General features: G+C 48.8%; 1 protein-coding gene across 3 annotated transcripts in view; it reads left to right on the top strand.

Annotated features, from left to right (window-relative positions):
- Window positions 1-7,315: 7,315 nt before the first annotated feature.
- TIMM44 (translocase of inner mitochondrial membrane 44) overlaps window positions 7,316-21,311 on the top strand; it is a 53,146-nt gene continuing 39,150 nt past the window's right edge. The window contains exons 1-4 of one of the 3 annotated variants that reach the window (XM_077805352.1): window positions 7,316-7,350; window positions 9,553-9,689; window positions 12,431-12,538; window positions 13,121-13,291. In XM_077805352.1, the coding sequence (XP_077661478.1) occupies window positions 12,509-12,538; window positions 13,121-13,291 (201 nt within the window). In that variant the 5' untranslated portion in view covers window positions 7,316-7,350; window positions 9,553-9,689; window positions 12,431-12,508. The remainder of the gene's footprint in view (window positions 7,351-9,552; window positions 9,690-12,430; window positions 12,539-13,120; window positions 13,292-21,311) is intronic. The other 2 variants (XM_077805353.1, XM_077805351.1) reach the window with 2 other exon arrangements.

Below are 21,311 nucleotides of genomic sequence, written 5' to 3' on the forward strand. Positions count from 1 at the left end.
TTTCTATCGAAGATATTAACTAAGTAGTGAAGGGTGATGATAGCACAGCTAAAGCTAGGACGTACTTCTAGTGAAATGCAGCAAATTAGCTGTCTCCCAGTGTGTGAAGATGAAAACATGTCTGAGATGGGGTGGGGAGAAATAGATTGAGAGACTGATTCTCACTCAAGTAGTTACTATCTGGTTCTTGGCTCAGATCCACAAAGGGATTTAGGTGCCACATCCCAGTTTTAGGCACCATTGTGATCCACAAACCCCCTGTTCAGCAGCTGCCTAACTTTGTAAGTGCCTAAACTCACTCAGCACCTGACTTTCTGTGAAAAGCTCCTGCCGCCGCACATGCGCACTGCTGCTTTACTCAAGATGCCCAAGTGCCTGTCTCGTACCTCATCCCCGGTGTGATCCACAAACTGTGGAAAGATAGGCAGAGGAATACCTGTCTTCCCTATAGGACCCAGTCTGTTTAGGCATGCTGAGAACATGCCTACCAGCGCAGGCCCTGATCAAAATCTGGCCGGACATGTAGTGTTGCCTCCCTAAACTTTCAGTCCAGTGGTTCTCCCACTTCCCAGGTGAGCGGGCTATCTAGGGTCCAGTTCCCTGTTCCAATGACCTAACTTTTACACGGTGGAACAGCTTCAGCTGGGAGACCCCCATCAGAATGTCCCACAGGCTAATGGTTAGGGCACTCTCCTGAGATGTAGGATTTGAACAGGGCTCTCCTCTCCCTGTCAGGCAGAGGGGGAAACAGAACCTGGGTCTCCACATCCTGGATGGATGAACTAACCCCTGGAATAAAAGTTAAGGGAGGCACTACTACCACCTCTGGCATAAACTCCTTAGCTAGGACAGGGTTCTCCGCTGTGAATCGCAAGCAGTGACAAGTGCCTCTCGGCAGCGCAAACTTGGCATCTGTTAGACGGGTGAGGTCTAGGACACACCCCTCTCGTAAGCCCTCAAACTGACTCTCTTAAATGGCGCCCCAACTAGTATGCAAGCTGTTGTGGATTCCATTCTTAGGTGCCTATCTCACTCCAACGATTGTACAGGGAGCCTCTGGGCCACCTAGAGGATTCGGGGCGGGGGCCCTTCCAGTGGCGTAGCCAGGTGGAGCAAACGGGGAGCAGACATAAAGAAAGGTGCCAGCTGCCTGTACTCACCTGGCAGTGCTCAAGCTCTTCACTTGCTCTGGATCTTCGGCAGCGCTGAAGGACCTGCCACCAAAATGCCCCCGAAGACCCAGGGCGCTGCTGGCTGAGTAAAAATTAACAAGGTGTCACTTGTGCTCAGTAGGAGAGCGGCTGCTGCCCTGCTCCCACCCTAGCAACATGACTGGGGATGTTTGCTGGGGGGCCCCTGCGGGGCCTGGGGCAAATTGCCCCCCCCCTGGGTGGCTCTGGGGAGCCTAGGTGCCTAATTCAGGCTTGGTGGATCCCGCTGTTTATGCCTGGGGGAATTTGGTGCCACAGGGCATACACAGAATTTGTTCCCTACAGAAAAAATGGTTTCTGATGGGGAAGCAAAGGGAAAGCACAAGACCGCTTGTGCGACCCTCTCCAGCAGCATGTTTCAGGTGGCCAAGGCAGCTGGCAGAGAGGTAAATCACTGGAGAAAGAGGCAGGACTGGGGAAGAGCTGCCTGGTGTTTCCTACCCTGTGCTGAGCTGCGCTGCTAGTCTGGGCTGGGGAGGATGGGACTTCCTCTTCGCCTGTGTGGCCTCTGGGGCCGGGTAAGACTCACCCTGGCTGCAGCAAGCTCTGCAAGCCGCCCTCCCCACCCCCGCCGCCTCCCTTCCTGCACCCATCACTCGTCATTCCTCCCCTGCAGCTGCCTGTACAGGGAACTGCTCCCACATCTGTCCAACCCTGTGCATCCAGATTCCCCCTGCTGAGCCTCAACCCCCCCATCCTCCCTTTGCGCCTGGACCACCCTGACAAGCCACCTGAATCCCCACCACACTGAGCCCCAACCAGTTGCACCTGGATCCCCATCCCACTGAGTCCCAGTCCCCCAGGATCTGGACCCCCCCACACACAGACCCTCCTCCCACTGAGCCCCAACCACCTTCACCTGGACCCCCTTGCAGAGTCCCATTACCACTGCATCCAAAATCCTCCAACAAGCCCCTGTGCATCCAGATCCCCCACTGGGCCACCCACACCCAGATTGCCCCACACAGAACCCTCTGAGCCCGTACCTGGTGTTAGGGGGCTTATTCCTTCACCCACTTACTTCCCTGGTCCTTCTCGCATGAACAGAGAGCAGCAATACCCGAAGTCCAAAAGTGTAAACAATTCAATGTTTATTGGGGGTGAACTTCCAGCAAGCATGATTCCAGTTTCCTTCCTTAGTATCCTCCTTCCCAGCTCTGACACCACAGAGCCTTACACCTGTGTCCTTGTTCCCATTACTACCCTTAGCCAAACATGATTCCAACTTCCTTACTCCCATTCCCTGTTCCCATTTCCCCCTTTAGCAAAACATGATTCCAATTTTCTTACCCCCATTCCCTGTTCCCATCTCCCTCACCCACATGCACATGCCCATGCCCACCCCCACCCACCCCCTTCCTCATTGACTACAGATTATATAGTAAAACTTGAGTTCTGCTTAGCTATACCTTAACCAATCATTTTCCTGAAATTTAACTAACCAATCCTAACATATTGTCCAATTATATCCCACCACCTTAATTAGTTTACACCCAGCAAAATTAATTATACAGCAGACAGGAACAATCACAGAACCAGACAGAGATTATACAGACAAACAATAGCAAAGTGGGAACTACAATGATAAGACAACACAGAAGCGAGGATTTCACATCCCAGCTATTGATAAGTGAGTTCTTGCCAGACAGGATGCTATCAAACTAAGTTTCCTTTTACATTTTCTAGGCACTTCCCTTTCTCTGGAGGTGATAGGAACTATCAAGACAGGATTCGCAAAAAGAAAAGGAGTACTTGTGGCACCTTAGAGACTAACCAATTTATCTGAGCATGAGCTTTCGTGAACTACAGCTCACTTCATCAGACAGGATTGTATTCCTAACAGCCCAATAGCACCTTATTTCAGTGTGACTAGTTTGGAATGTGAGGATGTGACTGTTCGCTTCCCAGCTTATGGCTGCCTCTGCTGTTTAGCCAAAGGCCTTAGCCTAAGAACAGGGCCTCAGACTGTCACAGTAAGAGAAGGCCCTTACACCAGCAGACAGTGATTTTGATTCTTTCTTTTATACCTCTATCACTAGCCAAGTGATAAGAATACACCTAAATTCTTAGAGTACAGGCCTTTGCAGACAGGCCTGAATATCTATATCCTAACACCTGGATCCCCCATACTAAGCCCCTCCACACTTGGATCTTGCCTTGCTGAGCCTGCCTACCCACACCTGGTGTACTTGGCATGGAGGGGTAGGCCTGTACTGTGGCAGGCTTGGGTGCAGCCTCACTGCTGAGTCTGTGTCCTGGGAGGGTAGGGGAGAGCTGCACAGTGATCTCCTACCTTTGTGCAGCCAGTGGCCTGTGTTCCCCAATGTCATGCTGGAGCCTCCACATTTATTTGACAAATACAATTTGCAGAATTTTAAAATATTGTGGGCAGAATTAAAAAAAATGTTGGCACAATTTTTAATTTTTTAACAGAGTGCCCTCAGGAGTACACTGTTCCAGTGATATTAGGCATCTAAAAGTAAGGCACTACAATGCTCCAGTCCCTTTGTGGATCCAGGGTCTTCTTGAGTACTGAGCTGGAAAAGTCAAAGCTATATAGAGAATTCTGGGTGGTTTTTTATATTTGGAAATTCAGCTAGGTGTATAAAACTTAGTCAAGACACTTGTAACTACTTACAAAATTATCCATTCATAAAAAGTACACACAATGGCCTTGGACCCTGGTCGCTAACTTTCTAAATACTTAAGCCCATCTCTCTTCCCTCTGGCCATGAAGATTTAACTAAGTAATTTTAAGTGTTGCACCTGCCACACTAATCGCTGCAGGCACCTTATTTTCGATGGGTTGAAGGCAGAAAGCACACTAATTTCATCCTACCTTCTGCAAAGGTGATAGAGTACATCTTCCTAAGGCTGCTAGCAGCTATGGTGAGGATTAAGTGGCCAACTAATGGTATAATAATCCCAGACAATAAACTGAGATGTGTTATGCCTTTTGAAAAAGGGTTTGCCCTCCTGCAATAGAAAAAGCCCCTTTTACAACCAGCTTAAGCTACAGAAAAGGATCTCCTCCACCCCAGGGACAACATTAATGTAAATACTTGTTTAGCTGCCTCCACCTTCACTCCTCTGATGCTGGCAATGGTGAAGAATTGTATCAAACTAGCACAGTGCCCCAACACTTTAGAAAGGAGGAGATCAAAAAGAGAAAGCTAGACAAGTGAGGAAATAAGTATATCCCCCTGCCCCCCCACAGCTGATAAAGGATTTTTAAATTGCCATGACTATTCATCCAAAGAAGTAAAAAGACCAGGAAAAACAGCAAGGTACAAGAGGTTACTGAAGTCAAACGGGTACCATTCAGGAAAAGGAAGTCCAACCCTAGCAAAGCTTATATGAAGGATTGTAAACTATGGCAAGTAGAATATAAAAAAGAATTTAGCAGGAACCTGAAGAGCAATTAGATTCTGTGCAGAATATATCAGAATAAGAAATAGGCAACATACTCTGGGTTTGCTGGACTGCCAATGGCATAAAGGGAGAAATTAAGGAAGAGAAGGACATAGCATCAGTCATTACCACAAAGGGTGACAGGGAAAATATCTAGCCTATACCATCTCTAGGTTAGTTGAGACCAGAAAAGTATCTTGAACTGACTTCAGCGGAGTAGCATGATGGCATATGAAATTCATTGCTTATAAAAGCATAGTAATGCACACTGGAAATAATACTCTGAACTACTAAGATATATTACTGGGTTCAAAATTTAAATACTGAAGAAAAAGACTTGTCTATCATTGCTCAAAGTGAAACAACAGTCAAAGTGAATTACATTAGGCTACATAAGGAATGCAATGGAAAAATACTACCTTCTATTAAAGTTATGCCATTATATAAATCAAACACTATCTGAAAAAGGAAATAGGGATATAGAGATGAGCAAGGAAAATGATTAGAGGTCTAGAAAGGCTTTCATGTCATGAGGAAATGAAACCGTTGGAATTGTGCAGAAAGGAGTAAGTAGGAGCATGAGAGAACACTACAAAACGCTGAATGGTATAGTAGAAAAACGAAACAAACATGACAAGCTGAGAGGGGAAGATTGGGACGATAAACTTGAGATGGGACTGGGACTGGCTAGGTGAGGAGAATGGGACTGGGATGAGGAGTCGGTTGTGGGAAAGACAGGTTGGAGGGAAGAGGGGGTCAAGCTTTGGGGAAATGGGTAGATGAGTCCGGCCACTAGAGCACACTCCCCTCTAGACCTGGGAATGGAATCCAAGATTCCTGAGTCTAATCATTGCTCTGCTGTCAGCAAATATCTGTGAAACCCTTTGACAAAGTGTCTCATCCTCTAGCACTGGTCCACATACAAGATAACAACCTACTATTATTATTTACGATGTTAGCTCAAGTGGTGGATCCAAGGGTTCCAACTCTGCTGATGAATCCTGTGGGTGTCAGTATCATGTCACATGATAGAAATTGGTTTTTCAGTTTGCTTTTTTAAAAATGTAGGAGACTACACACAAAAAGCTACATTAAAACCATTATTAGTGGTGCAAAGTTAAGTACTCGAATGCTATGAAATGTCAGAATTAGGGTTCCCTGTGAGACCTTAATTCAGCCCCCTTGGTGCATGCATTATGCTTTTGTCTGCAAACGCATGATCACATACTACTTTTCCATCATTCATTGCACAGAATGGACCTGCTCTTGGGATAGAGCAGGTTTGTGTAGTGCAGGAGTCAGTAAACTGCAGGAAGCGAAAGGTTTCAGAGTAACAGCCGTGTTAGTCTGTATTTGCAAAAAGAAAAGGAGGGCTTGTGGCACCTTAGAGACTAACCAATTTATCTGAGCATAAGCTTTCGTGAGCTGCAGCTCACTTCATCGGATGCATACTGTGGAAAATACAGAAGATGTTTGTTTTTATACACACAAATCATGAAAAAATGGGTGTTTATCACTACAAAAGGTTTTCTCTCCCCCCACCCCACTCTCCTGCTGGTAATAGCTTATGTAAAGTGATCACTCTCCTTAAAATGTGTATGATAATCAAGGAAATGACCCACCTGGATTATCCCACAGTGGTAGCTGAAATCAAGGGGAGCTCTGCTTTGAACATATAAAACGATATGCACTCTGAATAAAAAGGTCCGAGGCATCTCAAATTGAACACCCAGAATTAGTGGAAAGTTGACCATAATCTCTGTGCCTCAGTTCCCATCGTTAAGATGGGAATAATACCACCCCTTCATCTGGCAGGGGTGTTGTGAAAAGAAGCTGAGGTTGGCAAAGCACTTCGATATTACAATGGTGGACGCCACAGAGGAAATTAATAATGGTGTCTTCAGAGCAAAGCCCAGTACCTAAGGCCTGGGGCCAAACACGGAAGAGAAGAAAACAATATGTTCAATAACAGCTCATGCAGTGAGCACCTTCCGTCCTGGGCACTGGATGAACGTGTCCTGTGGGAAAACTGGTATGCGAACAAGTGACCGTCCCACCTCGGAGTCAGGAACTGACCAGCTAACCGCACACCTCAGGGGAACAGGGAGTGCACACTGAGGCAGCAGCAAGGGAAAGGTCCCGAGCGACAGGTAAACCACGAACAGACCACAGGGAAGCAGCATTTTCCTTCTGCATGGTGAGGCCTCAAGGCCCTGTCCCCTCAATGCTCAGCTGTAAGCTTCGGAAAGCAGCAAGTTGTTTTGTTCAGAGCTAGGACCCTCCTCCATCCCCCAGGTGCCCGTAACCCCTAGGTTCTGCTGCGCAGCCCTTGCCCATGCGGCGTGCCCTCAGGGAGGCAGAGTTAAGGTTGCCCAATTCCGGCAGACTTGACTTTGCAAGGGCACTGATGCTGCGTTCCCGCGGCTTGCGTGCGGGATCCTGGACCGGTTCGGACCCCCTGCAGCAGGTGGGCAGCGGCCGGTCGGGATCGGCGTCCCTAGGCCGGGCCCTGAGCCCCCGGGCGGCCTGTGGAACTCGCTGCCACAAGATTCCCGCCGGCTCTGGCGCCGCCTCCTCCTGCGGCCCGCCCCCGGCCGGCCCGGTGCCCCGCCCCCGGCCGGCCCGGTGCCCCGCCCCCGGCGCGAGCGGGTGACGCCATCACGCGGCGCGGCGCCCGGTCACACGCTGCACTCCCAAGATGGCGGCGGTGGCGGCCCGCGGATGCCGGGTGAGCGGAGAAGCGCTGGCCGGGCCGGGGGCGCTGCCCCGGGGTCTCCTCGCGGGGCTGCCCGGCTCGGGCCGGGCCCAGGGCGGAGGCTGGTCGCGGCTGTAACTCGCCCCAGGCCCCGGCAGCGGCCCGGGGGGTTCCGCGGCGCGGCCCGCACTGGGGGCGGGAGCCCGGCAGCTCGTGCGGCGGGGCCTGTCCAGCGCGCCGAGGGCAGGGGAGCGAGGCGGGAACGAGGTCCCGCGTCCCAGGCGGTGCCCTTGGCGCTGCGAGCAGCCGCAGGGCCAGGGGCTGGGCTGAAGACACCCCGGTCTGGGTTCTGTTCTCGGGGTGTTTCCCCGGGAGCGGCTGGGGCCGGGCCGGCTCCTCTGGGGCGGGAAAGGCGAAAAGCGAAGGTCGGAAGATGTTGCAGCCCCAGTGGATCAGTTCTGTGCCCTGGGTGGCCCTGCTTCACCTTCCTCAGCATTCTTGGCTGTCATCCAACTGCCTCAGTTTACCTTTGTGTCGCCAGTTGGGTTGCTGTGTACACGTGTCGTCTCATGGAAGAAATGAATATAACTTTTCGTGTTGTTAGACTGATTTTTGATGATCTTTGATAAAAATGTTGCATTCCAAATGTGAGGCTTTTCCTGTGCTCAGCTAGTTAATGAATGAATGAAACAAATGTCAAGTTTCTTTTAGCAAATTGCTCTGGAGAGTTTTTGACGTTGCATTCAAGAGACTCATGACCTTTTGGTGACCCCAGATACAAAGAGCTGATGGGACTTTTCACCCTCTTTCAGATCAGCCCAGTGGGTCAGGTCATGCAGTAGTCAGGCTGTCTCAGGGCGTGTCTATACTTGAAATGCCACAGTGGCACAGCTGCACCTCTGCGGCAGTGCCGATTCTGTATAGACCTACACCAACTGGAGGGGGTTTTCTGTTGGCATAGGTAATCCTCCTCCTCCAGAGGCGGTAGCAAGGTCAAGTGAAGAATTCTTCTGTCAACCTAGCACTGTCTACATTGGGGATTAGGTTGGTTTAACTACTCTGTTGTCTGCACAGAGGAGGGGCCCAGGCCATCAGTTGCCAGGAGACAGGGTGTTGGCCATTCTCTGTGCAGACAGCATTACACTGGCCCTCTAGGGCTCTGCAACAATCACACACGCTTATTCCACCACCTAGATACTTAAATGCCTAGGGGAAACTGAGGCGCCCACACAGTATTCAGCAAAAACATTAAGAACATTCTCACTTCATCACAGGGGGGTTGCACTGAGAGGCTTGCTATGTGATCTGTTTAATGTAACTGGATATTTTCATTATTCATATAAATATCTAATGCTTTTTAAAACCTGCTGAGCTCTTCAGTGATATCTTGTGGCAGTGAGTTGCACACGCAGAAGACATAGAAAAGTATTGCCTTTTATCAGGTTTAATTGTATTATTTGTCAGTTTCTGTAGCTGTCCCCTTGAGCTTGGACAGAAAAAGTAAATAGCAGGGTACTGAGTTGAAAGATGTCTTGTTGCAAACATGGAAACTAATTGTCAGTCACCCTGTTACAAGGATCTTTGTATCAGATATTTTTGGGGAGTTTCCTTTGTCAGGAATTAGTCTTTTCTTCAGCTGGTGATATTTGGGATGGGGCTCCTTTATAGCAGCAGCGGCAGCAAGGGAAATCAACATGGCTGCTCAAGACAAATCTTGAGCAGTTATGAGCCTGGTGAAGAGATTGGAGCCCAGAGCCTTTGAGGCCTCCTACTACAAGTCTTGAGGGCATGATCAAACATTCCCCATCCATAAAGTCTATTAGAGTTGTGTTAACTAAAAGGAGGCTGGCTTAGCATGGGCATAGTGATTTTGGTGGAGAGTTCTAGAGAGGGGCAGTCACGTGGAGAAGCAATACTGGCTATGAGAACTGAGCAGGTTGGGGCTCCTCAGGAGCCTGCTGGCTGGTCTGGGGAGAAGCTACAGCCTTGTGCTGGCTGAGTGTGAAGAGGCATGTCTTGGTGTGTGGGGAAGAGAGCTGGCTCAGGGATGGGAATAATAGCATGGAGAGAGCTTTGCAACATGCTGATCTCTGAGCTGATCCCAGTGTGGAGCTTAAATGGGATGATGAAACTAAAGAGTTAATTATGTGGGATAGGAATGTGCTTTTTTAGCATCCAAGCCAGTTGTAATAAACTTGTAAGTGACTTTAAAAATGTCTCTATTTATACTTCAAGTGCTTCTCTTCCATTCCCTGTGACTCAGGAAGCAAGAGGTGTTTGTTCCTGGCCTCCTCCAACAGAGAGCTTACAGAGGTGGAATGTTGTTCCTGGCCTCCCTACTTCTCTCCTGAGGGCCTCATCTTTCCTTTTGGGTAGGACACAGTCGTTGACCCTGCCTTCCTCCAGGCTGACTGTATTGAGACTCTGGTGCTTGGAGTCAGGAGAAGCTGGATATGAGTCAACAGTGTACCCTTGTTGCCAAGAAGGCCAATGGCATTTTGGGCTGTATAAGTAGGGGCATTGCCAGCAGATCAAGGGACGTGATTGTTCCCCTCTATTTGGCATTGGTGAGGCCTCATCTGGAGTACTGTGTCCAGTTTTGGGCCCCACACTACAAGAAGGATGTGGAAAAATTGAAGAGAGTCCAGCGGAGGGCAACAAAAATGATTAGGGGACTGGAACACATGACTTATGAGGAGAGGCTGAGGGAACTGGGATTGTTTAGTCTGCGGAAGAGAAGAATGAGGGGGGATTTGATAGCTGCTTCCAACTACCTGAAAGGGGGTTCCAAAGAGGATGGATCTAGACAGTTCTCAGTGGTAGCTGATGACAGAACAAGGAGTAATGGTCTCAAGTTGCAGTGGGGGAGGTTTAGGTTGGATATTAAGAAAAACTTTTTCACTAGGAGGGTGGTGAAGCACTGGAATGCGTTACCTAGGGAGGTGGTGGAATCTCCTTCCTTAGAAGTTTTTAAGGTCAGGCTTGACAAAGCCCTGGCTGGGATGATTTAGATGGGGATTGGTCCTGCTTTGAGCAGGGGATTGGACTAGATGACCTCCTGAGGTCCCTTCCAACCCTGATATTCTATGACCTGCGTTCCGTTCCCGGCTCTGGCAGACTCACTATTCTGTACTTGAATGTAGTAGAGATCATGTGGCTTGTTTAACTGCTGTGAAATCTCTGTATAGAAAGCATGTTGTTTCCTCCAACCCAAGTTTATTGCTGCTCAAAATTTTTTGTTCCATGTGGTCAGGCTGCTTTGTCTCCCTGCCACTAGCATAAAGCTGTAGAAGGCTCCTCGCATTTTGTCAGTGGGGGAGAGGCTGGTTTCTGAAATCAGGAATATGGCGTGTCTCTGCCTAAGAAGGGGATTACTCGTGGTGGAATTTTGCGCCAAATTAAAAATTCCGCACACAAGATTTTAAAATTGTGCATATTTCATTTGTTAAAATAACACGATATAACCATGCCAGTTTTAATTATTTTGGTAATTTATTTCAAAATACCTGTCAGCAAGTATATCTGTAACCTTACAGACAACAAAAATGATTCAGGAAATGTTTTTTGACAAATAGATTCCTTACTGGACATATTAACACAGATCTTTGAGTAATAATTCATGTAAACTACAATACAGAAACTTATTTCCCACGCCCCTCAGAAGCAGTGCAAAGGCTTGGGGGAGTCAGAGTAACGGAGGAGATGAGGGAGAGGGAAGTAATTGCTGGGAGTGAACTGGAGGGTGTTGGGTGTGGGTGGGAGAAATACATGGAACAGGTATTTGGGAGAGGTATTGCTAGGGAGATGGGGAGCCTCCGCCATACATATCCTGGCTGACCTCTAGCCTTTCCCATTCAGTTAGGCACATATGACCCACTCCTCGTGTATCCGCGTACCTCCCTCCCCCATCCACATGTGTTCCTGCACCCCCATTCAGGTGTTGGGTGTGGGTAGCATATCTGCATGTCTCCATATGGCCCTGCACCTCCATCCTTCTGTCCCTATGTGGCCCTGCACCCCCACTCCCATTCAGCCCCTGGCTCAATGTTGTCCCCCCACTAGTGCCTGTGCCCTTGCCCCAGTCTGTCCCCCCACTAGCCCTTCTGAACCCCAGTCTGTGTGACCCCCCAGGAGCCTTATGTGTCCTGCTATGTCCATTTCCCCACAACCCCCATGCCTCCTCACCTGATCCCGTAGGCAGTGTGCTGTGAGGAAGACATGCTCTGCCCCCTCCCTCTCCACTGCTGGTTGCTCTGGCCCATGAGCCAGCTGCCGTCTCTTCTGGTACCACATCAGCCTATGGTGGGCAAAAGGTGTAACTGCAATGTGACCCCTCTTGTGGCTTCCCTTCACCTCCATGTCAGAATCAATTATATTGCAGGGGAAAAAAATTTGCTGGGGCTATTTATTCTGCACTTGCACAGTGAGGCAGAATTTCCCCAGGAGTGGGGGATGTAGGACTGAAGCTGCAAGCAGCAATACGTTGTCCCATTGCATTTCAACAGAAACAGGTTTTCTTTAAAAAATTGTTTCTAGCCCTATAAAGTGCAAAGAAATACTCCAAATATCACTTAAACCAGCAGTGACTGAGTTTGCAAATAGAAAAAGTTATTCTGAGGTGTGAACTTCCCTGTTCATCCTGTTTGAATGTTAGCTCTGAAGATTACAGATGGCAAATTAAATTGCCCCATGAGTTTTTAACTGCTAATAATAGCAGAAACATCTAGCTCCTCTGGGATGATGGGTGGCACTTAGCTAGAGCAGTACCATGTCCACCCAAAATAATGACAAATAGGCCCACCCATGTTGGGGTACAGCTTACGGTCTGGCCCTTGTGTGTTTTGTACAAGTGAACGATAGGGATGTGGCAGTGCTTTGTTAATTCATAATAAAGTTGTGATGCACTGGTTTGTTCTATGTATACAAGTTCTGGTGAGGGAGTATTTTCAGTATAGCTCCCAGCTGCTGTTCCCCAAAGATTAGCCAGAAATGTCCCTATATGCTGTGTTCTTTACTTCCCTTTTTCCACTGGCTCTTTGGGCACTGAGTGTGCCCCAAGCAGGTTTAATTATTTCTTTATTATTTGGTAACAAAGTTTTGTTTCTGTTCACAGAAATGCCTTGTCGGTGGCTCGAGGCTTATATCTGGAAGATACCCAGCTCTGGTACTCCCTAGTGGCATTGTTTATAGAATGGGCAGGCCTGTTTTAGAGCTACATCAGGTATGTTAATGGACAGGGTTTTATGCATGCATTAGACTGAAAGTATGTTTTAGTAACGATCAGAGTATTGGGGTCTACTAGAAATTGATATGCTTCTGACAAGTGGCCACCCTAGATTATATACTTCAGTATGGTTTTCAAAGATGTGACAAAAATGTTTTTGGATCTGTCAGATACCAACTTTCCCTCCATATATTTGTTTGCCAGCAATGAGCCCAGTTGATAAAATCCAGTAGTGAGGCTCCAGTCGTGTGCAGCCACCAAAAGCAGAAATCCTCAACAGCAGAAATTGGCCGGTTATTGAAACCTATCAGCTAAGTCAGAGCAGTGACTCCTTTGCCTCTTGAGGGAGTAATTTTTTTGCTTGGCTGTACATTTATCTCTAGTACTCTGTGCAGTGTGTGTGAAATTTGATTGCTATTCTGAAGGCACAGTGCTCCTTGGTTATGGTATTTTGGCCATCCTCAAGATGCCTAATTTCCACATCCTTTTGCATGGCAGACATGAAGTGTAAATCTACCTGGCTATGATACTTAATGTCTCTTTAGATTATACAGACTGTAATAATTATTTTCTTTTTAGTCTAGATATTATTCTTCTGGAGGCAGAAAAGGCTTTATATCAGGGTTTGTGGACAACATCAAACAGGAATTAGCAAAAAATAAAGAGATGAAAGAAAGTATTAAAAAATTCCGTGATGAAGCTAAAAAGCTAGAAGAATCTGATGCACTCCAGGAAGCAAGGAGGAAATATGTAAGTCTTCCTCATGAATTATTTTGTTGTCTAACATCTTCATTGGCCAGTCAGTCTATTACAATTCAGAGTATTGTAACCTAAGCTTCTGTGCAAATGAGCTGTTGGGTTTGCTGTATTCAGGAAAGGTCTGGGCTGACTGATGGAAACACCAGTAGGTGCAATGAACTAGTGTAAAGTTAAGTTTTTCTACAGTTTTTGGTGGAATTTCTTTCCAACAGACATTTTAATAGAAATCACAAATAATAAGCAGGTAAAAAGTCACTTATCTATAGACATGAAGATAAAATTAAGGATTTTTCACTTTCATTAGACATAATCACATTCATAATGGATTATAAAACAGCTTTACTAGAAAGAAAGTGCTTTCATTGCACTAATAAGGAACTGAAGTCTGTTACCACAGCATTGCACATTCTTTCAGTGGCCAGATTCAGTATGGTGAAGGAACCAGGGAAGTGTGAAAGTGGGAATTAGTGATATTCTTGAATTGCTTCACATTTATATTATTGCCTCTTAACATTTGTTTCTTCTTCGAGTGATGGTCCCTATTCATAGAATCATAGAATATCAGGGTTGGAAGGGACCCCTGAAGGTCATCTAGTCCAACCCCCTGCTCGAAGCAGGACCAATTCCCAGTTAAATCATCCCAGCCAGGGCTTTGTCAAGCCTGACCTTAAAAACCTCTAAGGAAGGAGATTCTACCACCTCCCTAGGTAACGCATTCCAGTGTTTCACCACCCTCTTAGTGAAAAAGTTTTTCCTAATATCCAATCTAAACCTGCCCCACTGCAACTTGAGACCATTACTTCTCGTTCTGTCATCTGCTACCATTGAGAACAGTCTAGAGCCATCCTCTTTGGAACCCCCTTTCAGGTAGTTGAAAGCAGCTATCAAATCCCCCCTCATTCTTCTCTTCTGCAGGCTAAACAATCCCAGCTCCCTCAGCCTCTCCTCATAAGTCATGTGTTCTAGACCCCTAATCATCTTTGTTGCCCTTCGCTGGACTCTCTTCAATTTATCCACATCCTTCTTGTAGTGTGGGGCCCAAAACTGGACACAGTACTCCAGATGAGGCCTCACCAATGTCGAATAGAGGGGAACGATCACGTCCCTCGATCTGCTCGCTATGCCCCTACTTATACATCCCAAAATGCCATTGGCCTTCTTGGCAACAAGGGCACACTGCTGACTCATATCCAGCTTCTCGTCCACTGTCACCCCTAGGTCCTTTTCCGCAGAACTGCTGCCTAGCCATTCGGTCCCTAGTCTGTAGCGGTGCATTGGATTCTTCCATCCTAAGTGCAGGACCCTGCACTTATCCTTATTGAACCTCATCAGATTTCTTTAGGCCCAATCCTCCAATTTGTCTAGGTCCTTCTGTATCCTATCCCTCCCCTCCAGCGTATCTGCCACTCCTCCCAGTTTAGTATCATCCGCAAATTTGCTGAGAGTGCAATCCACACCATCCTCCAGATCATTTATGAAGATATTGAACAAAACCGGCCCCAGGACCGACCCTTGGGGCACTCCACTTGATACCGGCTGCCAACTAGACATGGAGCCATTGATCACTACCCGTTGAGCCCGACAATCTAGCCAGCTTTCTACCCACCTTATAGTGCATTCATCCAGCCCATACTTCCTTAACTTGCTGACAAGAATACTGTGGGAGACCGTGTCAAAAGCTTTGCTAAAGTCAAGAAACAATACATCCACTGCTTTCCCTTCATCCACAGAACCAGTAATATCATAAAAGGCGATTAGATTAGTCAGGCATGACCTTCCCTTGGTGAATCCATGCTGGCTGTTCCTGATCACTTTCCTCTCATGCAAGTGCATCAGGATTGATTCTTTGAGGACCTGCTCCATGATTTTTCCAGGGACTGAGGTGAGGCTGACTGGCCTGTAGTTCCCAGGATCCTCCTTCTTCCCTTTTTTAAAGATTGGCACTACATTAGCCTTTTTCCAGTCATCCGGGACTTCCCCGGTTCGCCACGAGTTTTCAAAGATAATGGCCAATGGCTCTGCAATCACAGCCGCCAATTCCTTCAGCACTCTCGGATGCAACTCGTCCGGCCCCATGGACTTGTGCACGTCCAGCTTTTCTAAATAGTCCCTAACCACCTCTATCTCCACAGAGGGCTGGCCATCTCTTCCCCATTTTGTGATGCCCAGCGCAGCAGTCTGGGAGCTGACCTTGTTCGTGAAGACAGAGGCAAAAAAAGCATTGAGTACATTAGCTTTTTCCACATCCTCTGTCACTAGGTTGCCTCCCTCATTCAGTAAGGGGCCCACACTTTCCTTGGCTTTCTTCTTGTTGCCAACATACCTGAAAAAACCCTTCTTGTTACTCTTGACATCTCTCGCTAGCTGCAGCTCCAGGTGCGATTTGGCCCTCCTGATTTCATTCCTACATGCCCGAGCAATATTTTTATACTCTTCCCTGGTCATATGTCCAACCTTCCACTTCTTGTAAGCTTCTTTTTTATGTTTGAGATCCGCTAGGATTCCACCATTAAGCCTATTATGTATTCCAAATATGGGTGTGCATGTGTGCCATGCCCTGGAGCCAGATGCTTTTCCTAGCAATGTCCATTGACCTACACATGTGTTGTGTGTCCCCTTGTGCTCCCAGCCGAGGTTAGCCAGGAGCCGTGAATGTCAACGCCTCCTGTTCCCTCTTACTCCTGCATGGCCTGAATTAGATCCTCTGTTCCTTTGTGGTCTTACTCTTTTAGCTAAGTTTCAGAGTAACAGCCGTATTAGTCTGTATTCGCAAAAAGAAAAGGAGTACTTGTGGATGCAATCGATGAAGTGAGCTGTAGCTCACGAAAGCTTATGCTCAAATCAATTGGTTGGTCTCTAAGGTGCCACAAGTACTCCTTTTCTTTTAGCTAAGAGAGTAACCTGCTTCATTTGTGTAATTGAAGAATTATATAATTCTTGTTTGTTTTTTCTTGTAGATAGCTAGTTGTGTATAGTAATTAGTGTTAATCTGCCCTGATTGGGGTACGCCCCTCTGCCCCGCTGGGATGTATGTCCTGTGTTCCGGGGTTTAAAAGCAGATTCTTTCCCGTGCTGCTTCTCCATGAGCAACAAGCACCAGTGGCATCTTTACTGCCTCGGGGAGGCTCACATCGTTGCTCGCTGTATGATTTGCAAGTCTTTCCCATCCTGGACTCAGGAAGCACAGTAGCTTTGCTTCAGAAAATACTGGATGGGGGAAGCCATGAGACTGTGCACCCACTCGGATCCAGAACCATCAGTGCAGCGTCCATCACTGGTGGTTAGCACTTCTTCCAGCATGTCTCATGCTCTGGATACGGCAGTCAAAGACAAACCCAGATGTGAGGGTAGGAAGACCTGTCACGGGCATAGGAGCAAGTCCCTATTGAGGACTACTTCTGAGTGCAACATTTACTCCCCGAGCCGGACCAGGTCAGGTGAGCTGTCATGCCCTGACACTGTGGCACCAGCACCCAAGCTTCCCCGCATCGAGGGTAAAACAAAGCACAAGAAGGATCCAGTGGTACAGGTGGTCGCCCCGGTACCGACCCCATTGGAGCAGTCCCTGGAACACACATCACCTGTCCTGTTGCCACCTCCACGTCCTTTGGTCCAGCTGGCCCCATGGACACTGCCTTGGCCTTCCAGCATCTCCAAGGGCACTCTCTGGACTCCTGGTTGTGTGGAGCTCCTTCTGTTGCCGGAGGAACTGGAGCTACCTTACCCACCCTCTCCCCTTCTCTCAGGTTCCCCACTCACCTGGGAGGTTCCTACTGTGGTGGACAACCCACTCCTGCTCCTTCCGGACCTCCACCTGTTGACTCTGCACTGTGGCTGGCTCACTCTGTTGGTTCCATCACTACCCAAGCCATCTTCAGACTAGGAAGACTTTTCTGAGCTGGAGCCCTTCTTCTTCCTTTTGTCCAAGCAGAGCTCGGACTTGCATCCCTGGCTTATCCTCTGGCTTATGGCCCGACAGCGATGGTTTGGTTCCGGTACCTCTGGGGCCCACTGCACCCCCAGGTCCCGACCCCTTAGCCACACTAGGCATTCTGGGACCCATATCGCCAGTGATACCCACCCTCCCAAGCCTCATACCGCTCGGCCCAGGCTCCTTCACTGTTGGGCTCTGAGGAAGAGGCAGATGTAGAGCCAGTTCCTCGTCGCCGGACAAGGTGCTCATCCCTCCTTCCCTATCTCGCTCTGATGATCACAAGCAATACCAAGACATGTTACAGAGGGTGGCAGCAGACCATGACATACTGCTGGAGGAGGTTCAGGATCAGCAACACCAGCTCCTGGACATCCTCCAGCCTCAGGGACCATCAAGGGTGCCGCTCTCCATTAATGATGCCATTGTTCAGCCCCCAGCCCTGTGTCGCAAGCAGGAGCTCCAGCAGTTCTGCCCTCAGCCAAATGCGCCCTACCCAGTCTACTACCAGCAGCACCAGAAACCTCCATGCAAGTGCCTCTGGTCCTGCTGGCAGTGACGCACAGCCACTTCCTCGTCCCTTGCCCACCAACAGCCTAAACAGTTTTGACGTGTTGCTTGAGAACTGTGAACCCTTCCTATTGCCACCCACAGTGCCCTGTGTCATCTTTGTGGGCCATCTTGCCCTGTTCGCCCACAATTGGGGCAAGATCACCATGGACTATTGAGTCCTGGAGATTATCCATCATGGTTACGCCACAGAATTTCTTTCTTTTCCCCAATTGCCCCCCACCCCCTGGGCTGGACACCTCCATGAGGCCCTTCCCATCAGTGCCTTCTCCAGCAAGAGGCAGATGCTCTTCTTGCAAAGGGCACCATATAGTGCATGGCACCTCCCTACCAGAGGAGAGGCTTCTACTCCGCATATTTCCTCATCCTGAAGAAGGGTGGAAGGCTCTGCCCCATTCTTGATCTTCAGCAACTAAACATCTTTATCTGGAAATCCAAGTTCTTCTTTGAGTGATTGCTCACGTGCATTCCACACTAGGTGTGTGCGTGCACTGTGTGCACCATCTCTGGAAACTTTTCCTGCAATGGTATTATTGATTGGGTCGGCTCTAGCGCTCTCTAGTGCGGCGCAGTAATTTGCCAGTGGTCCCGCACCTTCTCAGTTCCTTCTTACCGCTTGTGACGATTGCTGGAACAGCTCCTTTTGCTTTGGCAAGGCATTTATTCAGTGGTTACTCTCAAGTTTAGTTATATTTAATCTTAGTTTTAGTAGTAGTGTATATAGTGTAGATAGTATTAATGTATATAGTTAGACCCTCTGTCTTCCTTCCTTCGCTCCTGGGGCTGGACATGTCCTGGTCTCTCGGTTTCAAGCCCAGTGCCTCCTGAGGCAAGCAACCCACACTCCAGTTGTCTGAAGCCTCTAGGAGAGGCTCATGTACAAGAGTATTGCCAGATCTGTTGGGACTTGAAGCCTCATACAAAGGACTGGGAGGCTAGACTAAGGTCAATCCTAATGAAAGCCACATTTAGACTGGTGTTGGAATCAAGCTGGTTTTACTTTGCACCGAGCACCTCAGCTTCGCTGCGAAGCAAAGCAACCCTTTGGCACTGTGTGTTTCTCAGTCCCGTTCTCCATCACCAGTACCGAGAAAGAAACATAAGCAACAATCCAAGGAGGGACGTTCCCCAATACCAAAGAAAGACAAACGAGGAGAGTGCCGTGGATACCCCCAGTGTGATAGCAGCACTGTCGACTCCACCCTGGTCACGGGCGCAGTTGAGTCCAGTGTGGGACTAGCCATCGATGCTGGGGAGTCGTCATCACACCAGCGGGATTGCGGTGCTTTCCACCTTTGCAGTGGCCACGGACTTACTGACACTTCTGGTACCGCTGACCCCAATGGGTCAGCTATCTGCTCCAATGAGTGTGCCGAGCAGAAGGGAGTATGGGGCCCCGAGCTTATACTTGGCACCAGGGTCTTCGGTACCGAGCAGAGCAATATGGCCCCCCTGTCATTGACGAGGACTTCCCTTATCTGGCACCAATTTCTGGACCCTAGGCACTGACTGGCGGAAGTGTGGGGTACTGCCCCCACCGTGGTCTCCTCAGAGGGACTCTTCCTCGGAGTCAGAGGTGGAACCCTACACTCAGTCTAAGAGCTCCCGCTACTACCCGTCCTACATCCCTCTGGATCTTGGTGTGGGCTCCCCTGCAGACACCTGGCCTGGATGAGAGCGGCTGATGCAGGTCCAGTGACCGTACTGGAATCAGTGGGGCTTTCCCCCAGTACTGGGATCGTGTCCAGTCATTCCTCTCGGTAGTGTTTGAGGGGAGTGCTCCTCCACCGCACCATCCAGCACCCAACCCAAGTACAGGTACTAAGCCTGGTACCGACACGCAAGACTTGACCCAGGGGTATGTAATCGGGGCTGAAAAAGAGGAAGGCCCCCCACCTATTCAGGCCTCTTCCTCCTCCTCCCCCGCAGATGAAACCGTCTTGGGACCAAGTGATTTGGTCTAAAGGATGACTTTAGAGTCCACCAGGAGCTTCTAAAAATGGTGGCTGCTAACCTGGGTCTGGAGGTACTTAAGAAGTCCTTGCCTACTCTCATTGATGATTTGGCTGCGACAGCCCAGTCAAAGATTGCTCTGTCCCTCAAGGCCGTTATGGGTCCAGTCTGGTCACTATGGCAGACCCCATATTCTTTCCCTCACACTTCAAAGAAGGCAGAGAAGTACTTTGTGCCTGCCAAGGGGTATGAATATCTGTGCTCTCATCCTCCTCCCGGGTCCCTTGTGGTCACCCTCCTCTCGGATCCCCCAATGAGAGGGCCAGGCAGGCACTACCCCCAAGCAAAAGGACTTGAAAAAGCTAGACCTTTGCGGAAGAAAAATTTATTCAACGGGCGGTTTCAGAGTAACAGCCGTGTTAGTCTGTATTCGCAAAAAGAAAAGGAGTACTTGTGGCACCTTAGAGACTAACCAGTTTATTTGAGCATGAGCTTATTTCCAACTAACGAGCCTTGCTGGGGAGGTATGATTACAATATTTGGGACTCCATGGCAAAGTTTAAAGACTTGCTGCTTCAGGACTTCAGGAAAGAGTTTTCTGCCTTGATAGAGGAAGGGAAAACCATAGCCAGGGCCTCACTCTAAGCCAGGAGTTGGATCTCAAACTCAAATCACCACAGCCACATGAGGACTCATATGTTGGCCCGAGGGCCGCATCACTGAAACTTTTTCATACGATACAAAAGTATAGTAAAAAATGAAGAGTAATATAGTATGCTATTAAAAGTTAATGCATTAACTTTTTTAAAACTGTAATGTGAAGAAGGGTTTTAATAAAATATAAACGTTCAGTAATGCACCTCACTCAAATGACAAACACGCATTTACTTTAAGATTTACTTTGGTTAAAGCCCCTTGCTCTGCCCCTGGCCGCGCCCCCATTCCAACCCTTTCCCCAAATCCCCGGCTCCGCCTTCTCCCCTGAGTGCGCTGCATCCCCACTCCTCCCCCTCCCTCCTGGAAAGTCCTAAGCACCACCAAACAGCTGTTTGGCAGCAGGCAGCGCTGGGAGGTAGGTGGAGGAGCGGGAACGTGGCACGCTTCCGGTGCGGGGGATGAGGGGAGCTTGGCTAGTCAGCGCCTATGGCGGGCTGCAGGAAATAACTCTGCGGGCCACGTGTTTGAGACCCCTGCTGTAAGCAGCCTTGGACAGAACTGATGCGGCGGCTAGAACAATGACTTCTGCAGTGGTCATGAGGCAATGCTCCTGGCTTCAGCCCTCGGGGTTTCCTCCTGAGGTCCAACAGTCAATCCAGGATCTCCCATTCAAGGGTACCTCCCTCTTCTCGGAGCAAACAGACACAAAGCTCCATCGTGTGAAGGACTCCAGGGCAACCCCAGATCCCTGGGCCTCTACTCACCATCGAAGGAAGCATTTCAGGCTGCAGCAACCAGCCTGCTTCTCGGCTCCACTGCCTCAACAGGACCTGTTCAAGAAATGGAGCAGGGGTTACAAGCGTAGACAACTGCTGCCCTCCACCTCAGCCGCACCACCAG

This window comes from Eretmochelys imbricata, chromosome 25 (assembly GCF_965152235.1).
Source record: "Eretmochelys imbricata isolate rEreImb1 chromosome 25, rEreImb1.hap1, whole genome shotgun sequence".
NCBI classification, from domain to species: Eukaryota; Metazoa; Chordata; order Testudines; family Cheloniidae; genus Eretmochelys; species Eretmochelys imbricata.